Source organism: Salvelinus alpinus, chromosome 19, assembly GCF_045679555.1.
Source record: "Salvelinus alpinus chromosome 19, SLU_Salpinus.1, whole genome shotgun sequence".
NCBI classification, from domain to species: domain Eukaryota; kingdom Metazoa; phylum Chordata; class Actinopteri; order Salmoniformes; family Salmonidae; genus Salvelinus; species Salvelinus alpinus.
Genome location: NC_092104.1, coordinates 49,134,589 through 49,157,722, shown reverse-complemented (window position 1 = coordinate 49,157,722; position 23,134 = coordinate 49,134,589). Strand labels below are relative to the sequence as shown.

The window sequence follows — 23,134 nt, the reverse complement described above, 5'->3', positions numbered from 1 at the left end:
AGGTTTTATATGTAAGATGGCTAAATAAAGAGTAAAATGATTGATTATTTTTATATTATTATTTGTGCCCTGATCCTATAAGAGCTCTTTGTCACATCCGACGAGCCGGGTTGTGACAAAAACTCACTCATTCTTATGTTTAATAAATGTATCGTATAGTGTGTGTGTGGCAGGCTTACGATGATGGCAAAAAACACCATTTGAGAGTGCGCTGACCCTGGTGCTAGAGGGGGTACGCAGCTGGAGGTTGAATGTTTGAAGGGGTACGGGACTATAAAAAGTTTGGGAACCACTGGCATAGAGGAACCAGGCTCAGAGGGGTGGACAGTTATCTTCTGTCTGTAAAGGTGAAGAGTAGATGTGGCAATTAAGTCAAATCCTACTTCTACTTGGCCCTCTTCACACAGGTAGAAAGTCTGTGCACTTTACTCTTAATCCAGTGTAAGCTAATGTATATAATTTACTATACAAGAGACAAAATTCACTACAGCACAATGGCAGAGTCATGTCTTAAGTGTAAAACTAATAAAGGCTGAATAATCCCTGCTTTCTGGGAACGCTATAAAGTCTGGAAGTTGGGGGCGGAGCTAGAAAGTTGGCTGTCAGAAGTATCCCAACGTAAACATACTTTTTTCAAGACATGGCATATGGGGGTGTAGCGGGATACCCGACGGGTTGGACGATTCTCTTCTCATCACTCGTCTTGAAAAAAAAAAACGATACTAAAAACGTGGAAATCAATCAATCCGGCATCATTAAAAATCAAACGATGTATTATTTAAATACTGAAAGTGCGCGGGCTACGGAGAGAGACAAAATGCTGCCGTTTAGAGGCCATGGGGCGGAATGTGACGCCGGTGCTGGAGATGGGGGTGTGTGCTAGTGGGTCTGGGCAGGTGTGAAGTCCTTGATGTTTGTATGATGTCCTTTGTTTGTGTATGTTTTGTATTGTTTATAAAAGACGTAAAAACAACAAAACATAGAGCATTGTATGACACCTTGAAACATTGCAATGGTTGGTTTAATTGAATTCCATCTTGGGATTCTAGCTAAACCATCGTCTGTAAGATAATGTCCCCCTCCCTAACTCCACCCAGCAACCGCCTCCCCAGATGACCCCCCCCCCCCCAACCCCAGAGAAGTTGGAGGGGCCAGGATAGTGACACCTCCAGGGCCGCACTATGACCGGCACACCCACCGCACAGCCAGTTAAGACCCCACTCTTCTTACTGCAAGTCCTGATACATAACAAAATAAGGCGGGTGGAGAAGGAGAAAGAAAGGGAGGGAGGGAGGCTGAAAAGAAACAAGAGGTCTTTCCAAGGCTAACGTCATTGGCGTGCTGGTGACGCACCGCCTTAAGTCTCTTGGCCGAGGCGGACAGCATTACTCATTAGCCAGTGCCAATAGACATGCTTAATGGTAGAAAAAAGATAAGTAAAGGCAAATTAACCCAATCGCCTTTCCGACTCAAGGGACACTGTAGCAACGCAGTCTGGCTTACGGATGCTTAGCTTTGAAACAGGCTCTGGCTGGCAAACGGCGCGCAAATCACGGCTATTGTTCCAGACACTGAATGTCCTTTGACGTGTAAACTTTGCTCTGTAAAGCGAGCATCTGCTGAATATAGAATCCCATCTAGATATTCATACAGGAATAGCTGGAGCGCTGTCCTAGTAAAGGTTGAGAGTTCACGGGGTATGTTCAGCCGGCTGGGCCCTGCCTGCGTAGCTGTGGGCCCGGGGCCAGTGCTGAGATTGTGATTAGCTCCTGCTGGTTACTCTGTGAAATGGGATCAGGCGGAGGAGGAGGAGGAGGAGGAGGAGGAGGAGGAGTGCAACCCAAGGTGACACACTTCATGACTGGCCCAAAGTTTGCCGTGTGATTTAGACATTTTAACAAGCTCCTGGAAGGATCCGGCCAAGACACGGCCCGAAGGACCAGGATTGGCTGAGGTGAGTGAGCAGGGGGAGTGGGGTGGGGTGGGCAGAGACTCCCTGCCAGATGGATTGTGGGTAAACTCTGGGATACAGTGCCAGAATCCAGGATTCTACAGACGAACCTTTATGGAAAGCCCTACCCTACCGGTAGCTCTCCACAGCACTGCTCTCTCTGTAGAAATTCTTTACAATCAACATAGCAAAGTGTCTCTTTCACCTCATAAGGGCGGACAAACAAAAAAGGAACATAATTCACATAGACAAGTCTATGTGCTATAGGATTTAATCAGGTTTCTTTCTCTCTGTGGATGTCATTTGTGGTATTCACTTGTACGTGGCCATGACTAGACTGACCAACAGGTGTGTGTGTGTGTTTCACTATGGGAACCTCTCAAAACACTTATTTGGAAGTAGTGACGAGGACTCTCACTATTAGGAGTTTAGACACAGTAAGAACAGTACAATATTCCCTTGACATACACACTGGTATTCTGGTGTATGCGTCAATGTGTATTTGTGTATGTGTACGTGTAGCTCCAGGAACTCATTACCAGGAAGAAAATCTATGCATGACATTGGTTTATACCAGCCTGTTTTATCATCGTCTGGGGACTTCATTTGATCTGAATAAGCAAAAAGAAAAACACATTCAGACACACACCCTGCATACACACCCGTACGTATTTATTTGGACAGTGAAGCTAAAACTTTTAATTTTCCTCTGTACTCCAGCATTTTGGATTTGAGATCAAATGTTTGATATGAGGCGACGGTACAGAATGTCACATTTTTATTTGAGGGTATTTTCAATACATATCTGCTTATCATTTAGAAACGAATGCACTTTATGTATCTAATCCCACCCGTTTGAATGTGTCATAAGTATTTGGACAAATTCACTTACAGTGTATTACATTTCGTCAAGAGTTTAGTATTTGGTCCCATATTCCAAGCGCACAATGACACCACCAAGTTTGTGACTTTTCAAACTTGTTAGATGCATTTTCAGTTAGTTTTGGTTGTGTTTCGGAATTGGTTGTAGGTCATTTAATTGAATGGTAAATAATGTATTGTGTAATTCTGGAGTCACTTTAATTGTAAATACGAATAGAATATGTTTCTGAACACTACATTAATGTGGATGCTCCCATGATTAAGGAGAATCATGAATGAATCATGAATAATGATGCTAACCTGTCACCATTACCAATAACAGGGGAGGTTAGCATTTTTGGGACGGTATGATTTTTATGCCTCTAACTTTCTCACTCATCGTTATGGTTACCGTATTCGTGGTAGCATCCACATTAATGTTGAAGTGTCAAGAAACGTATTCTATTATTATTTACTAAATGACCCAATACATTATTTAACATTCATTTCTATCGGGCACAACATAATTCGAAACACAACCAAGACGACCTGCAAATGCATCCGACAAGTTTGTACAAACCTGAATACACTATAAGTGCATTTGTCCAAATACTTATGACAACTTAAAATGGGCTACTACATAAAGTGCATTCATTTCTAAATGGTAAAACAGATTTGTATTGAAAATACCCTCAAACAGAAGGTGACATTCTGTACTGTCGCCTCATATAAAACATTTGATCTCAAATCCAAAATGCTCGAGTATAGAGACAAATTAAACGTTTTCGCTTCACTGTCCAAAGGCATACGTGTATGATTAAGGCCAAATCAAGCTATAACAAACATCACCTAAACCAAAAAATGATTGAGAGAACATTTTCTGTAAGTGTGTGTACGTGTTTGTATACCCATGCTTCTGTGCGTGGGTGTGTGTGTGTGTATGTAAGTCCATGTGTTCACGCCAGCTTTCCGGCGAACCTGGCTCTTTTGGCATGGCTGATGAAGACATCAGAGTTAGGGTAGGAGCTGAATGTAGAGGAGGACTTTGTGGCACGAAGGCAGTACACTTTGAAGCTAGATCTGCACAGAACCGCCAAGGGAATTCTCTACCTCTACATCTCTCTCTACCTCTACACTCGCCACTTCTTTCCCTGCTCTTTCTCTGACAAACCTGAAAGATGCTTTTCCAACCTTCCCACAAAAGGGACTTTTTCATTTAGCCCAACAAGCTCAAGAACTGGCAACCCAGCACCGAAGTGATCCATTTTGAATGTTTGTCGGAGAGACGATGGTGGTTGGGGCCCCCCTGAGAGGGCGAGGTGAGATGCTAGGGTTTCTAACTTCGTAAACAGACCTGGCTCAAAGCTAAACATCATTCACTCACGCTGCTTGCACACTGACACAGAATTAAATACAGCAATATGGACGCAAACAGTGAATACAAAACACACAGGCATATTGTAGTACATTCATTTTTTGTACACAGAATAGACACATACAGATGTAGGATCTTAATTTGAGCCAGTTTTCTATGGCAGCAAAATAATCCTGCAATAAATTGACATTTTTGTAGGGGTTGATACACTTTTCGTTAAGGCAAATCAAGTCTGACATTTCAAAGTGGAAATGACAAACTTTAGATGACTTTTTAAAACTCAAATACACTACATGTTTGCATTTCCTGCTGGGCAGGAAAATTCTCAGCTACAAAAGAGTGATCAAATTAAGATCCTACATATGTACGCCTGCCCGCCCACACCAACATACACACAATGGACAATACGGAGGTTCCAACATGGCTCATGACAGATGGTAGTGTACAACATTAGTATGTGCAGGTGACATTAAACAAAAAAGGGACACCCTCTCATTCCAGGGAGCGCAAACTCGCCACTTCCTGCCACACCGCGTTTTGTTTTCTCCCTTCATGTATTTTTCCGGCGCGGTGGCTGGGGCATGCATTGCCGAGAGCCCATTTCCTGCGCCCCCGCCTGCCGTAATTGCGCCGCGAGACGGCCAGGCTGGCGGTGACATCGGTGGTGAAAACAAGCAGAAAATCTAACTGTTCCATATCAAGGAATATTTTGACTCCGGGTAATGTGACTTAAATACCTTGTTCCACAGTCGAGTAGGCTGGCACCTGCTGCATGGGAGCCAGCCAATTACAGGACACGTACTGTCTCTCATTTTCTGATTCAATTAGCATGCTTCAGAGCTTTCCAGTCTAATTGCAAACTACTTCACAGTTACCTCTCTGATTAATCGCTGCCCATCTGCAAGCCATCGCAAAACTTGGTGGAACAAATGTGTGTGTTTTAGAACGCAGCGAGCTCAGCGAATCAGAGACGGATGGGCGGGCGGCCGGGCCTGAGGCTTGGCGGCTGGTTGGTGGAGGAAGTGCTTCTCTGCCTCTCCACCCTCCTCCCTGACCGCGCTGTTGGTGCAAACTGCGGGCTTGGTTCAGCAACGCGCTGGCGTTTTGACATCATTGAGGGGAGCTTAAGAGGAGTTACGGTCCAGCACTAGCAACTGCGGCATTAGACAACAGCTTTCACAGACATGGAGCTAGCTGGACAGGCAAGGTTGTGTTTCTATGTGTGGGTGTGTGTGTTGTGAGGAACAGCACTGAGGTCAAAGGTCAGGGCGGAGAGTTCGACCTGCTCCTCCTGTGAGGGCCAAGGCCTGGGAGATCAAAGAGCAGGGCCACTTAGACAGTAACAGGCTCCTGAGTCCTGATAAACACGCTGCTATCGCTCTCTGTCTCCCAGGCCTGCCATAGCACAGCGCCCCTCACCTCTCCAACCTCCACCAATCAATAGCACACTGTTTGTCTCCGTTGCCAGTGTTTATGGAGACCTTTACAGCATGCAGAGCGGAGCCGAGAGGAGGACACCTAATGTACTGGGGAGCATGAGGTTATCACAGCCGCGGACCTCGCTCGCTGTAGAGGGCTTCACTTTCACAGGCAGGGCACTGTGCCGAGATCACCCACAATCCCCCTCTCTGTTCTCCACCGTACCTCTATTGACAAATCGGAGACCAAGGTCACCCCAGTGTTTACATAGCCTTTAGCCCACATTACATCAGCCACCGCCACACCGTGCGAGGCCGCACCGCACTGCCAATGCCAGTAAATCACCTGGCAGCTCTCCCCGCCGCCCACCCTCCGAGAGAGACAACAGAGGTGGTCTGGGACACCACAGCCATCAGGGTGGCTAACCTATGTCCTCCACAACTCAGCCCCCGACCCCCCCCCCCCGCCCCGCCGCTCCAAATCCATTCTCTGTTCTGTACAGGCCGTGCGGCACCGCCAACACAACGGTAAGCGTAATGCATATTGTTGCCTGGCTCCTGATAATGATGTATAACCCGGTGGCTGCAGAAGAATATAATACCGATATGTCAGGTCTCTTATTTGGCCACAATTTGCATGGTTATAATAGCTTATCGACTGGCTCAAGGTTGAGCGGGGCCAGCGCGGCCCACTGTAATGACTGAGTGCACGCCGCGGGTTCATTTCAAGCTCTCCTGGCTCAGTTGGCCCGGCCCTTTCGTCAATACCCAATCTTGATCCCTCTATCTTCCCCCCTCCAATGAAACCTCGCACCTATAATGTCGCCCCCCCCCCCCCCCGCCAACTCCCCTTTTTAAATGATTCCTGTATCATACAAACATTTCCCATGAAGATCAATACAGGTGCCATTCATTAGGCCCCCCAAAAACTGCTCGTCTGCAAACACACACTCGTATTAGAAATATCGACCCCCCCTGGGCTGCCGACACTCTGATTGACTTGTCTTTCTCCGTGAGAAGCTCTAATAACCAAAACAAACTTTTGAAATTACAATTATGGATCTGTTTGAAGAATGGGGGGAGAAAAAGAATAAGAAAAACATGCTCTGTGTTGAGAAAAAACACAAATATGACATTCATGAGAGAAATACGCCATGTTCTGTGTTATACACACAACATGAATACAGTTTTAAGTTCAACAGAAGTCGCTCGGACTGGAATCAGGTAGCTACTACAAGCCGCTGCAGTCTTAGGGCATATTAGTAACCATTAATATAGCACCAATGTTACGTCACAGGTAAACATGATGTGGTCTAGGTAGACATGATGTGGTCTAGTCCTGAGCAAAACAGCCTAGTGGTAATCATATTAGATAAGTTATTTACTATTCACTACTCTCTACTGTTGCTGGTTGAAACCATGACTTACGGTTAGCTGTGTAACAAGGCTGAACCACCTCTAGTATTTTTGACTTATCTATTTTTTTTACTTAACACTTATTTTTCTTAAAACTGCATTGTTGGTTAAGGGCTTGTAAGTAAGCATTTCACTGTATTCGGCGCATGTGACAAATACAATTTGATTTGACTTGATTCAACGACAGGCTATTTAACACGTAAAACTCTTATTTAACTGTGTGTGTATAGCTGTGTATATACACTGAGTGTACAAAACATTAGGAACACCTTCCACCCCCTTTTGCCCTCACACCAGCCTCAATTTGTCAGGCATGGACTCTACATGGGGCGAAAGCGTTCCACAGGGATGCTGGCCCATTTTGACTCCAATGCTTCCCACAGTTGTGTCAAGTTGGCTGCATGTTCTTTGGGTGGACCATTCTTGATACACACAGGAAGCTGTTGAGCGTGAAAAACCCATACCATACCCCGTTCACATCTTTTGCCTTTTCCATTCACAATCCCATGTCTCAATTACCTCAAGGCTTAAAAATCATTTTTTAACCTGTCTCCTCCCCTTCTTCTACACCGATTGAAGTGGATTTAACAGGTGACATCAATAAGGGAGCATAGCTTTCACCTGGATTCACCTGGTCAGTCGATGTCATGGAAGGAGCAGGTGTTCCTAATGTTTTGTACACTCAGTGTGTGTTTCATTCATGTCTCTAAGGTGTTACGTTGATCACAGATCCACCCCTCTCTCCTGTTTAATGTGAACTGGGAGAAACCGCAGGGGCCAATTTAGCTAGCCCTACTGGGCTACCCCCCTGGACCGAAACAGACACTCACGCGCACACACACACACACAAACAGAAACTAGAGAATCTCCATCTAAACATATGTTTGATGGTGATTCTACAGAGCCACACACACACACACACGTCCACAAATACTAAGCACCAGAGAAGAGCCCTCTACCCTCCCTGTGAGTTATGCTATTAACTCACCATAGGATGTCAGTTGGACTAACCACAGTGCTAGGCAGCCCGCACAGCCATCGCCCTCCTCCTAGCTAGGGGATGAAACTGATCAATTCCAGGCGGGAAGTGGTTAAAAAAATGATTATTACCTGACCTTTGACTATCTAACAAAACAATTCACACTCTCTGTGACCTTACACTTCTTCAAATGGGAGAGTATTGATTGTCTGTGCTTTGCAGACTAACATCTTGGCCAGCATGTTTGGGACAGGCTACAAAGACAGGAGAGACAGAAAGGAGAGAGCTACAGCCATAGCAATTAAAGAAAGATAGCGGGAGGTGGCTAACAGCATGCTCCTTCTAAAGACTGGCTGGCTGGCTGGGCCAATGCCTCCCTCCTCTCCACCTCAGTATCAATCACAACAGGATTCCTGCCGACATGGACCTGGGAGGTGAACGTGAGTGTGAGTGCGTGTGTAAATCACATAGTACTGTTAACTAACAAACGACCACAGTATGTCTGAGTGACGTAACGCTCTTCCTACAGTGACCGTGAGTAACAGGGACTAACACGTTCTTCATAGCTCCCCTCCCCTCACTCAGAACAGACTTCATAACAGCAGCAGCAGCGGGGTCTGTCCTTCCATCCAACCCACTTCACTGGGTTAGAGTCAAGGGTAAATCGAGGTAGGAAAAAGGCCCGCATCCCAAATGGCACCCAACAGACGCAGTGCACTCCGGAGGGAATGTGGTGTCATTTGGGACACAGTCAAAGTCTCAATGTCAGGAGAAGCCAGTGAGTTTGTCAAGAGGAACTCTTCACTCCCGTCTCATTTTCCCTCTCTCACACGGCTAAAAGGCTTTGTTACTGTACCACTTAGAGGTCTCACTGAGTTGGAAGTAGAGCCATTACAAGCTGTATTAGCCTGGGTGGATTTCTAAATGACCAATGAGAATGTGTTTGGACTATTTGCGAAGCATTGTGCTACTGATTTGAAAGAAACACAACATTTCTTACTAAAGTATTACGTGTTGAAGTATTGAGTGCAAAATTACCAATATGTGCGTTTGTATATTTTCCACAACTAGATAATCACAGAGGGAAGCAAGAAGACTAATGGCGCATATGACAAAGAGAGAAAGAAAAATGAAGCAATTCGTTTTTTCTCCTCTTCTTCAGAATTACAGGAAATTCATGACTTGAGTTGGTGAAACACAAAAACATCCATATGTAGAGGATGCTTTGTGGTGAAGCTGAGGGGGGGCGAGGGGGAGGAGGGGGGGGCGATGGGGAGGAGGGGGGGCGAGGGGGGAGAGGGGGGGCGAGGGGGGAGAGGGGGAGAGGGGGGGCGAGGGGGAGGAGGGGGGGCGAGGGGGAGGAGGGGGGGCGAGGGGGGAGAGGGATCTTAAGGACAGTGGTCGGCCAGGCAGGGACTCATTTGGCTCTCGGTGTGTCCGTCTTTGACAAATCAATTCCCAAACGCTGCCTTATAAAGCTATTTCCAAAAAGGGGGAGGGAGCGGGAGAAGAAAAGAGAAATCAAAGGTTTGCTGGGAATGAGCTAGGAGTGGTCCTCCGTCTCCCGCTCCTGCTCACAGTGAAGCTGGGGCAGCCTTGCCTACTGTGGGCACTGAGCTGGAACTAAGTGTGGCGCTGAGGCGCCAGGGCCTGGAAACAAGCCAAGCCCCAACTGGCCACTCCCTCTCTTTCTTTCCCTCACTCAGCCTAACATTTTCATTAAGATAGGGAGGCCAGGGAGGGAAGGGGGGGGGGGGGAGAGAGAGAGGGAGGGATCGAGAGCGAAAGAGAGAAGGGAGATGAACTCTGACAGCCATGTTACCCAAAATAATGCACTCAATCCTATTTCAACACCCCTAGAGAGGTGATGTGTGTGGGGGGGGGGTCGCTCCATAGGCGGGCGTGGTGTGTGAGGGGGGTACGGACCACCTTCGACGGGGCGTGGAGGACAGACAAAGAGGCCTATGAGCTAGGCCAGATAGCTGTGAGTGAGCTGGGCGTCACTCTGCCTCCCTGCACACACACACACACACACACACACACACACACACACACACACACACACACACACACACACACACACACACACACACACACACACACACACACACACACACACACACACACACACACACACACACACACACACACACACACACACACACACACACACACACACACACACACACACACACACACCATCTGCTGACACCAACACATGACAGAGCAAATAGGGGGATGATCTAAACAGAATAAAATCATGTTTCAGGAAAGGACAGGGTTCGGGGCAGGGTGAGGGGCTTTAAGAGGGAGCTTAGCGGGTCAGGGAGGTCAAACGTACAATGCAGCAATATAATGTATCTGGTTTGGGTCCAGATGAATCCTCTGAAAACCAAGTGGAGGATGAAAGTCAATAGATGCGATGGGCTGAAGAATATGACAAAACAAGCAATTAAAAGAGTAGTTATCCGGACTGAGCTTTGGAGTTAATTGACTACCATTGATCTGTATTGCTGATAATATGGTAGGGCAGTGGTCACCAACTGGTCGATCGCGACCAAGGCATTCCTAGTCGATCGCCAAACATTTCTATCACAAAACAACAACAATAAAGCCTTGCGTTGCTATACTGAATTTATTTGTCTCGCGGTGTTGGCGGTAGGCGCACCCGATTTCATGTTTCTGAAGGTAGAGACTCTGCCTTTCCGGCGGGCCCAGAGAGCAAACCAAATCAAATGTTATTGGTCACATACACATGGTTAGCAGATGTTATTGTGAGTGTAGCGAAATGCTTGTGCTTCTAGAATACGACAGTGCAGCAGTATCTAACAGGTAATATCTAACAAATTCCACAACAAAACCTAATATCTAACAAATTCCACAACAACACCTAATACCCACAATCTAGTAAAGGAATGAGAATATATAAGTATAAAATATATGGATGAGCAGTGACAGAGTGGCTAAGATGCAATAGATAGTAAAGAATAGATAGTGAAGTATACATGGGGCGGCAGGTAGCCTAGTGGTTAGAGCGTTGGGCCAGTAACCGAAAGGTTGCTAGATTGAATCCCTGAGCTGACAAGGTAAAAATCTGTCGTTCCGCCTCTGAACAAAACCCACAGTTCCTAGGCCGTCATTGTAAATAAGAATTTCTTCTTAACTGACTTGCCTCGTTAAATAAAGGTTAAATAAAAATGAAATGAGTAATGCGAGATATGTAAACATTCTTAAAGTGACATTATTAAAGTGACTAGTGTTCCGTTTATTAAAGTGGCCAATGCTATCAAGTCTGTAGGTAGGCAGCCACCTCTCTGTGCTAGTGGTGGCTGTTAAATCTGATAGCTGTTTTTCAATCTATGTGTCCCAGCTCTGATGCACCTGTACTGACCTCACCTTCTGATGGAAGCAGGGTGAACAGGTAGTGGCTCAGGTGTCTCTTTTTATTTATTGTATTTATTATTTCACCTTTATTTAACCAGGTAGGCCAGTTGAGAACAAGTTCTCATTTACAACTGCGACCTGTCCAAGATAAAGCAAAGCAGAAAAAGAGCAAGAGGATAAATAACATGGGGATGAGGTAGTTGGGTGTGCTATTTACAGACTGGCTGTGTACAGGTACAGTAAGCTGCTCTGACAGCTGATGCTTAAAATTAGAGAGGGAGACATAAGACTCCAACTTCAGGGATTTTTGCAATTCATTCCAGTCATCGGCAGCAGAGAACTGGAAGGAAAGGCGGCCAAAGGAAGTGTTGGCTTTGGGGATGACCAGTGAAATATACCTGCTGGAGCGCGTGCTACGGGTGGATGTTGCTATGGTGAACAGCGAGCTGAGAAGGCGGGGCTTTACCTAGCAACGACTTATAGATGACCTGGAGCCAGTGGGTTTGGCGACAAATATGTAGTCATCGAGAGCATACAGGTTGCAGTGGTAGGTAGTATATGGGGCTTTGGTGACAAAACGGATGGCACTGTGATAGACTACATCCAATTTGCTGAGCAGAGTGTTGGAGGCTATTTTGTAAATGACATCGCCGAAGTTACGGATCGGCAGCATGTTTGGCAGCATGAGTTAAGGAGGCTTTGTTGTGAAATAGGAAGCTGATTCTAGATTTAATTTTGGATTGGAGATGCTTCATGTGAGTCTGGAAGGAGAGTTTACAGTCTAACCGGACACCTAGGTATTTGTAGTTGTCCACATATTCTAAGTCAGAACCGTCCAGAGTAGTGATGCTAGTCGGGAGGGTGGGTGTGGGCAACAATCGGTTGAAGAGCATGTACTTAGTTTTACTAGCATTTAAAATCAGTTGGAGGCCATGGAAGGAGTGTTGTATGGCATTGAAGCTCGTATGGAGGTTTGTTAACACAGTGTCCAAAGAAGGGCCAGATGTATACAGAATGGTGTCGTCTGCGTAGAGGTGGATCAGAGAATCACCAGCAGCAAGAGCGACATCATTGATGTATACAGAGAAAAGAGTTGGCCCGAGAATTGAACCCTGTGGCACCCCCATAGAGACTGCCAGATGTCCGGACAACAGGCCCTCCGATTTGACACACTGAACTCTATCTGAGACGTAGTTGGTGAACCAGGCGATGCAGTCATTTGAGAAACCAAGGCTATTGAGTCAGTCGATAAGAATGCGGTGATTAACAGAGTCGAAAGCCTTGGCCAGGTCGATCAAGACGGATGCACTGTACTCTTTAATCGATGGCGGTTATGATATTGTTTAGGACCTTGAGTGTGGACTCATGACCAGCTCGGAAACCAGATTGCATAGTGGAGGGATTCGAAATGGTCTGTTTGTTCACTTGGCTGTCAAAGATTTTAGAAAGGCAGGGCAAGATGGATATAGGTCTATAACAGTTTGGGTCTAGAGTGTCTCCTCCTTTGAAGAGGGGGATGACCGCGGCAGCTTTCCAATCTTAGGGGAACTCAGACGATACAAAAGAGAGGTTGAACAGGCTAGTAATAGGGGTTGCAACAATTTCGGCATATCATTTTAGAAAGAGGGTCCAGATTGTTTCTGCAGAGGGTGCTGTTGGCCGGGGGAGGGGTAGCCAGGTGGAAAGCATGGCCAGCCATAGAAGAGTGCTTATTGAAATGATCGATTATCATAGATTTATCGGTGATGACAGTGTTTCCAAGCCTCAGTGCAGTGGGCAGCTGGGAGGAGGTACTCTTATTCTCCATGGACTTTAGTGTCCAAAGACTTTTTGGAATTAGTGCTACAGGATGCAAATTTCTGTTTGAAAAAGCTAGCCTTAGCTTTCCTAACTGACTGAGTATATTGGTTCCTGACTTCCCTGAAAAGTTGCATATCGCGGGGGCTATTCGATGCTAATGCAGAATGCCACAGGATGTTTTTGTGCTGGTCAAGGGCAGTCAAGTCTGGGGTGAACCAAGGGCTATATCTGTTCTTAGTTCTACATTTTTTGAATGGGGCATGCTTATTTAAGATGGCGAGGAAAGCACTTTTGAAGAGCAACCAGGCATCCTCTACTGACGGGATGAGGTCAAAATCCTTCCAGGATACCCGGGCCAGGTCAATTAGAAGTGTTTTAGGGAGCGTTTGACAGTGATGAGGGGTGGTCGTTTGACCGCGGACCCATTACGCACGCAGGCAATGAGGCAGTGATTGCTGAGATCCTGGTTGAAGACAGCAGAGGTTTATTTGGAGGGCAAGTTCGTCAGGATGATATCTATGAGGGTGCCCATGGTTACGGATTTAGGGTTGTACCTGGTAGGTTCCTTAATAATTTGTGTGAGCTTGAGGGCATCTATCTTAGATTGTAGCACGGCCAGGGTGTTAAGCATATCCCAGTTTAGGTCACCTAACAGTACGAACTCTGAAGATAGATTGGGGGCAATCAATTCACATATCGTGTCCAGGGCACAGCTGGTGGCTGAAGGAAGTCTATAGCAAGTGGCAACGGTGAGAGACTTGTTTCTGGAAAGGTGGATTTTTAAAAGTAGAAGCTCAAATTGTTTGGGCACAGACCTGGATAGTAGACAGAACTCTGCAGGCTAACTCCGCCCCCTTTGGCAGGTCTGTCTTGTTGGACGATGTTAGAGTTTGGGAAGGAAATTTCAGGATTTTTGGTGACCTTCCTAAGCCATGATTCAGACACGGCTAGGACATCTGGGTTGGCGGATTGTGCTAAAGCAGTGAATAAAACAAACTTAGGGAGGAGGCTTCTAATGTTAACATGCATGAAACCTTTTACGGTTACAGAAGTCAACAAATGAGAACACCTGGGGAATGGGAGTGGTGCTGGGGGCTGAGTTACCCTCCACATCACCAGAGAAACAGATGAGGAGTAGGACAAGGGTACGGCTAATGGCTATAAGAACTGGTCGTCTAGTGCGTTCGGAACAGAGACGAAAAAGGAGCAGATTTATGGGCACGGAAGTATAGATTCAACGCATAATGTACAGACAAAGGTACGGTAGGATGTGAGTACAGTGGAGGTAAACCTAGGCATTGAGTGACGATGAGAGGTTTTGTCTTTTCCGCTACAAGACCATGGTGCTTGCCTACGGAGCTGTGAGGGGAACGGCACCTCCGTACCTTCAGGCTCTGATCAGGCCCTACACCCAAACAAGGGCACTGCGTTCATCCACCTCTGGCCTGCTCGCCTCCCTACCTCTGAGGAAGTACAGTTCCCGCTCAGCCCAGTCAAAACTGTTCGCTGCTCTGGCACCCCAATGGTGGAACAAACTCCCTCACGACGCCAGGTCAGCGGAGTCAATCACCACCTTCCGGAGACACCTGAAACCCCACCTCTTTAAGGAATACCTAGGATAGGATAAAGTAATCCTTCTAACCCCCCCCCCTTAAAAGAGTTAGATGCACTATTGTAAAGTGGTTGTTCCACTGGATATCATAAGGTGAATGCACCAATTTGTAAGTCGCTCTGGATAAGAGCGTCTGCTAAATGACTTAAATGTAAATGTAAATGTCTCTAGAGGCACAAGTTAAGCCAGGTGAGGTCACCGCATTTGTGGGTAGTGTAACAAAAGGGCTATCTAAGGCATATTGGGCAGGGCTGGGGGCTCTACAGTGAAATAAGACAATCACTAACCAAAACAGCAATAGACAAGGTATATTGACATTAGGGAGAGGCATGTGTAGCCGAGTGATCATAGGGACCAATGAGTAGCACTAGATGAGTCAGGGAGCCAATTTAGTAGTTGCTGCTACGCTAGGCGAGCTGGAAACACGGCGATTCAGACAGCTAGCGGGCCGGGGTTATCAGATGAGCATCCGGCGACGTCGCAACGGAAGAGCCTGTTGAAACCTCCTCGGACGGATATGTAGGCAGACCAGTCGTGATGGATCGGCGGGGCTCTGTCAGCAGTAAAGGGTCCAGGCCAATTGGCAAAAGAGGTATTGTAGCCCAAGAATTGGCTGGTGGAACTCTTTGGCTAGCCGGGAGCTGGGCCGAGCGCGAGGCTAGCTCCAGGCTAACTGGTGCTTGCGTCGGGACAGAGACATTAGCCAGGAGTAGCCACTCGGATAGCAGCTAGCTAGCTGCAATGATCCGGTGTAAAGGTTCAGAGGTTTTGGTAGGAATCTTGAGATGTGGTAGAGAAAAAGCAGTCCGATATGCTCTGGGTTGATATTGGGGCTGTGCAGACTGGCAGGAATTTACCTGGTTGAGGCTGGCAGATGTGCGAGTCAACAGTGAGGACTGCTAGCAGTGGCTAGCTGGCTAGCTTCTGATGGGGGTTCCAGTTCTAAAGTATAAAATAGCAGATCCGTACCACATTGGGTGAGGCGGGTTGCAGGAGAGTATATTTAGTCCGTAGATGGAAAGTGAGATTAAAATATATATGAAGAAAACAATATATACACGGGACAGGACAAAAATACACGTTCGACTGCTACGCCATCTTGGATTAAAGATGGTTATTGTCCTTGGTGATCTTTTTTGCCTTCCTGTGACATCAGGTGTTGTAGGTGCCCTGGAGGGCAGGTAGTTTGCCCCCGGTGATGCGCTGTGCAGCCACACCACCCTCTGCAGAGCCTTGCAGTTTTGGGCGGTGCAGTTGCCGTACCAGGCGGTGATACAGCCCGACAGGATGCTCTCAATTGTGCACCTGTAAAAGTTAGTGAGGGTTTTCAGTGATGTTACGTACGCCTCTCGGAAGAGGGAACGCAACACCCTGCTACAACTAAACTCCCCGCGGAGTGAAAGAGGTATGGGACTGTAGGTGCGAGTAAGGATGACAAAAGGCAGAGAATTACCGTTTACAGGGAATTTATTCCGTCACACGGTAATTTGGGTGAAAAGGGTCTGGACGGAACCAAAGCAAAGAAAGTAAATATCAAAGCCCCCTCTCCTACCTTACCTGCCTACCCACTACTTACCTAACTAGCACCATCTGGCGCACTAACCAAAATAAAGGGGATGGTCCGCCCAGGTCTTACCTAGCGTGCATAGACAGAGTACATACTACGGGTATATGTATGCCCGCAGGCCTCTTGCCTAAACACTCCCAAGGTGCTTTCTCCACTGCTGTCCCGTCGATGTGGATAGGGGGTGCTTCATGATGACAGAAGTGAGTGCTACGGGGCAATAGTCATTTAATTCAGTTACCTTAGCTTTCTTGGGAACAGGAACTATGGTGGCCATCTTGAAGCACGTGGGGACAGCAGACTGGAATAGGGATTGATTGAATATGTCCGTAAACACACCAGCCAGCTGGTCTGCGCATGCTCTGCGGACATGGCTAGGGATGCCGTCTGGGCCGGCAGCCTTGCGAGGGTTAACACGTTTAAATGTTTTACTCAAGTTGGCCACGGAGAAGGGGAGCCCAACGTCTGGGAGCAGGCCATGTCGGTGGCACAGTATTGTCCTCAAAGCACACAAAGAGGTTGTTTAATTGGCTGGGAGCAAGATGTCGATGTCCGCGACGTGGCTGGTTTTCTTTTTGTAATCCGTGATTGTCTGTAGACCATGCCACATACGTCTCGTGTTTGAGCCGTTGAATTGCGACTCCACTTTGTCTCTGTACTGACACTTTGCTTGTTTGATTAACTTACGGAGGGAATAACTACACTGTTTTGTATTCGGTCATGTTTCCAGTCGCCTTGCCATTATTAAATGCGGTGGTACGTGCTTTCAGTTTTGCACGAATGCTGCCATCAATCCACAGGTTTCTGGTTTGGGAAGGTTTTAATAGTCACAGTGGGTAAAACATCTCCAATACACGTCCTTATAAACTCGCTCAACGAGTCAGCGTATACGTCAATGTTCTTGTCCGTGGCTACCCGTAACATATCCCAGTCCACGTGATCGAAGTAATCTTGAAGCGTGGAATCCGATTGGTCAGACCAGCATTGGATAGACCTAAGCATGGGCACTTCCTGTTTTAGTTTCTGCCTATAGGAGGGGAGCTACAAGATGGAGGCATGGTCAGATTTGCCAAAAGGAAGGAGGGGGAGGGCCTTGTATGCATCGCGGAAGTTAGAGTAGCAGTGGTCGAGTGTGTTACTCGCTCGTGTACTGCAATCGACATGCTGATAGAATTTAGGTACAGTGCCTTGCAAAAGTATTCACCCCTTTGGCATTTTTAATATTTTGTTGCATTACAACCTGTAACGGAGTCGTTTTGGGTCGGCCTCTGGAATCAGTTCAAATGCCCTCCGCTTGGTTTGCATTTTGACTCAGAAAGTGATCTTGACTCAGAAAAGGTTGGTGACCACCGTGGTAGGGTATTATTTTTCCCATTTTGTTACCAATTCCCCAATTAGAATAAAGGAAATGGCACAGTTCTTTTGTGTCCACTATCCAGTGGTGGAAAAAGTACCCAATTGTCATACTTGAGTAAAAGTAAAGATACCTTAATAGAAAATGACTCATGTAAAAGTCAGTAAAATACTACTTGAGTAAAAGTCTAAAAGTAGTTTGTTTCAAATATACTTAAGTGTTAGAAGTAAAGGTAATTGTTAAAATATACTTAAGTATCAAAAGTATACATTATTTCAAATTACTTATATTAAGTAAACCAGACGACACCATTTTCTATACATTTTTTATTTACTGATAGCCAGGGGCACACTCCAACACTCAGACATTTACAAATGAAGCATTTGTGTTTAGTGAGTCCACCAGATCAGAGGCAGTAGGGATGACCAGGGTTGTTCTCTTGATAATTGCTTGAATTGGACCATTTTCCTGTCCTGCTAAGGATTAAAAATGTAAGGAGTACTGTTGGACGTCAGGAAAAAATGTATGGAGTAAAAAGTACATTATTTTCTTTCGGAATGTAGTGAAGTAAAAGATTAAAAAATACAGTTACCGCAGAAAACGACTGAAGCATTTTTACGTAAGTACTTTACACCCCTGCCACAATCCAGTACGAGTTTGGATAAGATTGACTAATGCAGAATTACTCAATAAATATATTCTTATATAAACCAAGCATTCAGTCCAAAGAGTGAGACAAGTCAAAGGTCATGCTTGATTCAGTCAGTAAAGCCATCAATGTTTGACTTGTCCACAAACACCAACTGTCACCTACAAGTATATATATATATATGAGAGTGAGAGAGAGTGAGAGTGAGAGAGACAGAGAGATACTAGTTGCTTTTCAAAATAGACAATTTCACATCACTGTATTTTCTGGTGACTTGTGGAGTAAAGTATTATGAGATTACGATGGCATTATGCAATTAATGATTTTCATGAAGAAATTCTACTGCGTGATTCATCAATTTGTACAGCAAAATAAGTTAGCGCACAAACCAAACCCCATCCCAAACAAATATGTCTCCGTCTCCACTATGCTGTGGCGTATTCTGCAGCCTTGCCTTCTGAAGGAGCACTTGTCCCAGTGTGACAGACCCAGTAAGGTTGGAGCAGGAGACAGGCCGGGGCAGGAATGCTTAGCAGCGGTTTAAGCTGTTGGGTTACATCTGTGTCAGATGCCTGATGGTGTGTGAGCTCGTGGGGTGGGCCGGTTCAGGGCAGGACAGGTCTCCCTCTCTGTCTCTGTGGCGACGCCTAATGCTAGCTCGTCCGGCACAGACAGCAGGAACCGGCTTGACACGTGACCAGCCGCGACGCCTCGCGGCCAAAGGTCGGTGCAGATTTCAGCAAATCTGGGCAGGCACGGCATCAGCTTAAACTCAGGGGGAGAGATTGGCCTCTAACCTTAACCCGATAAGATCCTTGAAGTCCTTACCCTGACCTAGACTTGACTCTTTCATCTGCGATGTTAGCTATACTAATTACTGGCTGATAGCGACCCGGTGCCAAATGCAATTCACTTCCACCTCTCCCGATGAGCTACAACAGTCGTTGCCAACCTCGCTTAGAGCTCAAGACATGTTTTAAACAAGCTCATGCTTTAACTATCAGTAATTGACTTGGTGTGTCGTGTTCTGTTATTTTAATTGTATTTATTGATTTGTATGTAACCTTTATTTAACTAGGCGAGTCAGTTAAGGACAAATTCTTATTTACAATGACGTCCTACCCCTCCAAACCCGGACGACGCTGGGCCAATTGTGCGCCGCCCTATGGGACTCCCAATCACGGTCGGTTGTGATTCAGCCTGGAATCAAACCAGGGTCTGTAGTGACGCCTCTAGCACTGAGATGCAGTGCCTTAGACCGCTGCACCACATGCCCTATCTGGCATGTTCGGGGAGGAGCAGAGAGTGGCGTTTGCTACGTTTAAAAGCACAGCTAAAGCCAAATAAAGGAAGATTAAAATGGCCCCATGGATTCTGAATTTTGGTTTCCAAGATTACTCCCCTTTCCCGGGCACAACTGAGACAAATGGTCTCCATAGCAGCCGGGGGTCCTGTTAATATCGGGGGGGCTAGGCCCAGGGTCAGGTGACTGAGGGGAAGGTTGCCATCCGAGTCAGAAGACTGCAGCCCAAATCTTCCCTCCCCTCTTCTCCCTCTACTGTAAATCTCTGGTACCTGATACACACGTCCACTACTTGGCCTAAGGCCCTCGCCCCTAGCCCGGCCCCACACATATCATAAGGGAAGAGAGAGACAGCTCTGCTTTTGTGTGTGTGTGTGTGTGTGTGTGGAAGGCCGCCCGTGCGTTGTTGATTAGATAGGAGGTGAGCCCATGGCAGGACAGGCGTGGTTTTCCGCTCGCTCAGTAGTTAGTAACGAGGGGGGCAGGCAGTAGGTCACCCAGATCAGACCAGTGGGAATGGTGCATTCCTCACAGCTGGGACAGACAGGCACACCAGGAGTCTCACTTCTCAACACAACCCACGATGACAGGTGACACAGAGAAGGCCCCTGGGACAAACAAGGGCACACCTTGGAGAGATAGAAGGGGGGAAAAGAGATCTGCTTCTAGGAAGTACTATGCAGATCCCATGGCCATTAGAACTTAGATTAATAGTTCTAAGTTTCAACGTTTATTCGCCACGTGCACAGGATACAAACAATACAGTGAAATTCTCTACTTGATAGATCGTCCCCAACAACGTAGTTATAGTAATATTAATAAAAACATCAATAACAATAGAAAATAGAATAAAACACACAAGAAGTACGATAAAGTTTGAAGAAACCCGAAAACGCAAGTATATACAGGTCGGTCAGCCTGTACCTTATTTAGTGTGCAGGAGTACAGGAGTGGTAGAGGTGGGTTTATACATAAAAAATGACTGATGGTAGGATATACAGCTGAAGTCAGATGTTTACATACACCTTAGCCAAATACATTTAAAATCAGTTTTTCACAAATCCTGACATTTAATCCTACTAAAAATTCCCTGTCTTAGGTCAGTTAGGATCACCACTATTTTAAGAATGTGAAATGTCAGGATAATAGTGGAGAGAATGACTTATTTCAGCTTTTATGGCTTTCATAACATTCCCAGTGGGTCAGAAGTTTACATACACTCAATTAGTATTTGGTAGCATTGCCTTTAAATTGTTTAACTTGGGTCAAATGTTTCGGGTTAGCCTTCCACAAGCTTCCCACAATTCATTTTGGCCCATTCCTCCTGACAGAGCTGGTGTAACTGAGACAGGTTTGTAGGCCTCCTTGCTCGCACACGCTTTTTCAGTTCTGCCCACACATTTTCTATAGGATTGAGGTCAGGGCTTTGTGATGGCCACTCCAATACCTTGACTTTGCTGTCCTTAAGCCATTTTGCCACAACTTTGGAAGTATGCGTGGGGTCATTGTCCATTTGGAAGACCCATTTGTGACCAAGCTTTAACTTCCTGACTGATGTCTTGAGATGTTGCTTCAATATATCCACATAATTTTCCTCCTCATGTTGCCATCTATTTTGTGAGGTGCACCAGTCCCTCCTGCAGCAAATCAACCACACAACATGATGCTGCCACCCCCGTGCTTCACGGTTGGGATGGTGTTCTTCGGCTTGCAAGCCTCCCCCTTTTTCATCCACACATAACGATGGTCATTATGGCCAAACAGTTCTATTTTTGTTTCATCAGACCAGAGGACATTTCTCCAAAAAGTACGATCTTTGTCCCCATGTGCAGTTGCAAACCGTAGTCTGGCTTTTTTATGGCGATTTTGGAGCAGTGGCTTCTTTCTTGAAGAGCAGCCTTTCAGGTTATGTCGATATAGGACTCGTTTTACTGTGGATATAGATACTTTTGTACCTGTTTCCGCCAGCATCTTCACAAGATCCTTTGCTGTTGTTCTGGGATTGATTTGCACTTTTCGCACCAAAGTACGTTCATCTCTAGGAATCAGAACACGTCTCCTTCCTGAGCGGTATGACGGCTGCGTGGTCCCATGGTGTTTATACTTGCGTACTATTGTCTGTACAGATGATGTGTATCAAGAATGGTCCACCACCCAAAGGTCATCCAGCAAACTTGACACAACTGTGGGAAGCATTGAGTCAACATGGGCCAGCATCCCTGTAGAATGCTTGACACCTTGTAGAGTCCATGCCCCGACAAATTGAGGCTGTTCTGAGGGCACAAGGGGGTGCAACTCAATATTAGGAAGGTGTTCTTAATGTTTTGTGCACTCATTGTATACTGAACAAACATAAAAACACACATGCAACAATTTCAAAGATTTTACTGATTTACAGATCATAGAAGGAAATCAGTCAATTTAAATAAATTCATTTTGGATTTGACATGACTGGTCAGGGGCACAGTCATGGGTGGGCCTGGAAGGGCATAGGCCCACCCACTGGGGAGCAAGGCCCAGCTAATCAGAAATACGGTTTTCCCCACAAAAGGGTTTTATTACAGACAGAAATACTCCTCAGAATCCCCCCCTCCTCCTCAGACAACAATCCCGCAGGTGTGGAAGTCCTGGGCTGGCGTGGTTACACATGGTCTGCAGTTGTGAGGCTGGTTGGACTCCTGACAAATTCTCTAAAACTACATTGGAGGTGGCTTATGGTAGAGAAATGAACATTACACACTCTGGCAAGAGCTCTGGTGGACATTCCTGCAGTCAGCATGCCAATTGCACCCTCCTTCAAAACTTGAGACATCTGTGGCATTGTGTTGAGTGACAAAACTGAACATTTCAGAGAGTTCTTCTATTGTCCCCAGCACAAGGTGCACCTCTGTATTGATCATGCTGTTTAATCAGCTCCTTGATATGCCACACCTGTCAGGTGGATGGATTATCTTGAAAAAGGAGAAATGCTCACTAACAGGGAGGTAAGCAAATTTGTGCAAAAAAAATGGAGCAAAATAAGCTTTTATTTTGTTGTATATACACAACTATACACACAGTTAAAGGAAAGTGTTGCCTGTTAAATAGCCTGTCGTTGAATCTTCTTACTAGAGGTAGTTCAGCCTTGTTACACAGCCAACCGTAAGTCATGGTTTCAACCAGCAACAGTAGAGAGTAGACCGGGAAGTGGAATAGTAATCAACTTACCTAACATGATTACGACTAGGCTGCTTTGCTCATAAACTTTTGTTCATTCTTCAAACAGATCCATAATAGTAATTTAGGAGGGGAGGGGGTGCAGTGCAAGTCAATATTAGGACGGTGTTCATAATGTTTTGTATGCTCAGTGTATACATGTCAACAGGAGTCATAGTGACCAGTAGCAGGATACATAGATAGATACTATTGGTAATGGTAATCAATAATCAATGACCAGCAGCGTCATGGTAGTCATGAATCTAATCAATA

At 46.0% G+C, this 23,134-nt stretch overlaps 1 protein-coding gene across 9 annotated transcripts in view; it reads right to left on the bottom strand.

Annotated features, from left to right (window-relative positions):
- Window positions 1-23,134, bottom strand: part of LOC139545765 (cotranscriptional regulator ARB2A homolog) — a 199,689-nt gene that overhangs the window by 27,801 nt on the left and 148,754 nt on the right. Inside the window, exon 11 of one of the 9 annotated variants that reach the window (XM_071353910.1) lies at window positions 18,060-18,190. The exons of the other annotated variants lie outside the window; for them this stretch is intronic. Coding sequence (XP_071210011.1) covers window positions 18,075-18,190 — 116 coding nt within the window. The 3' untranslated portion in view covers window positions 18,060-18,074. Of the gene's footprint in view, window positions 1-18,059; window positions 18,191-23,134 lie in introns of those variants that run through there. 9 annotated transcript variants of the gene reach the window in all.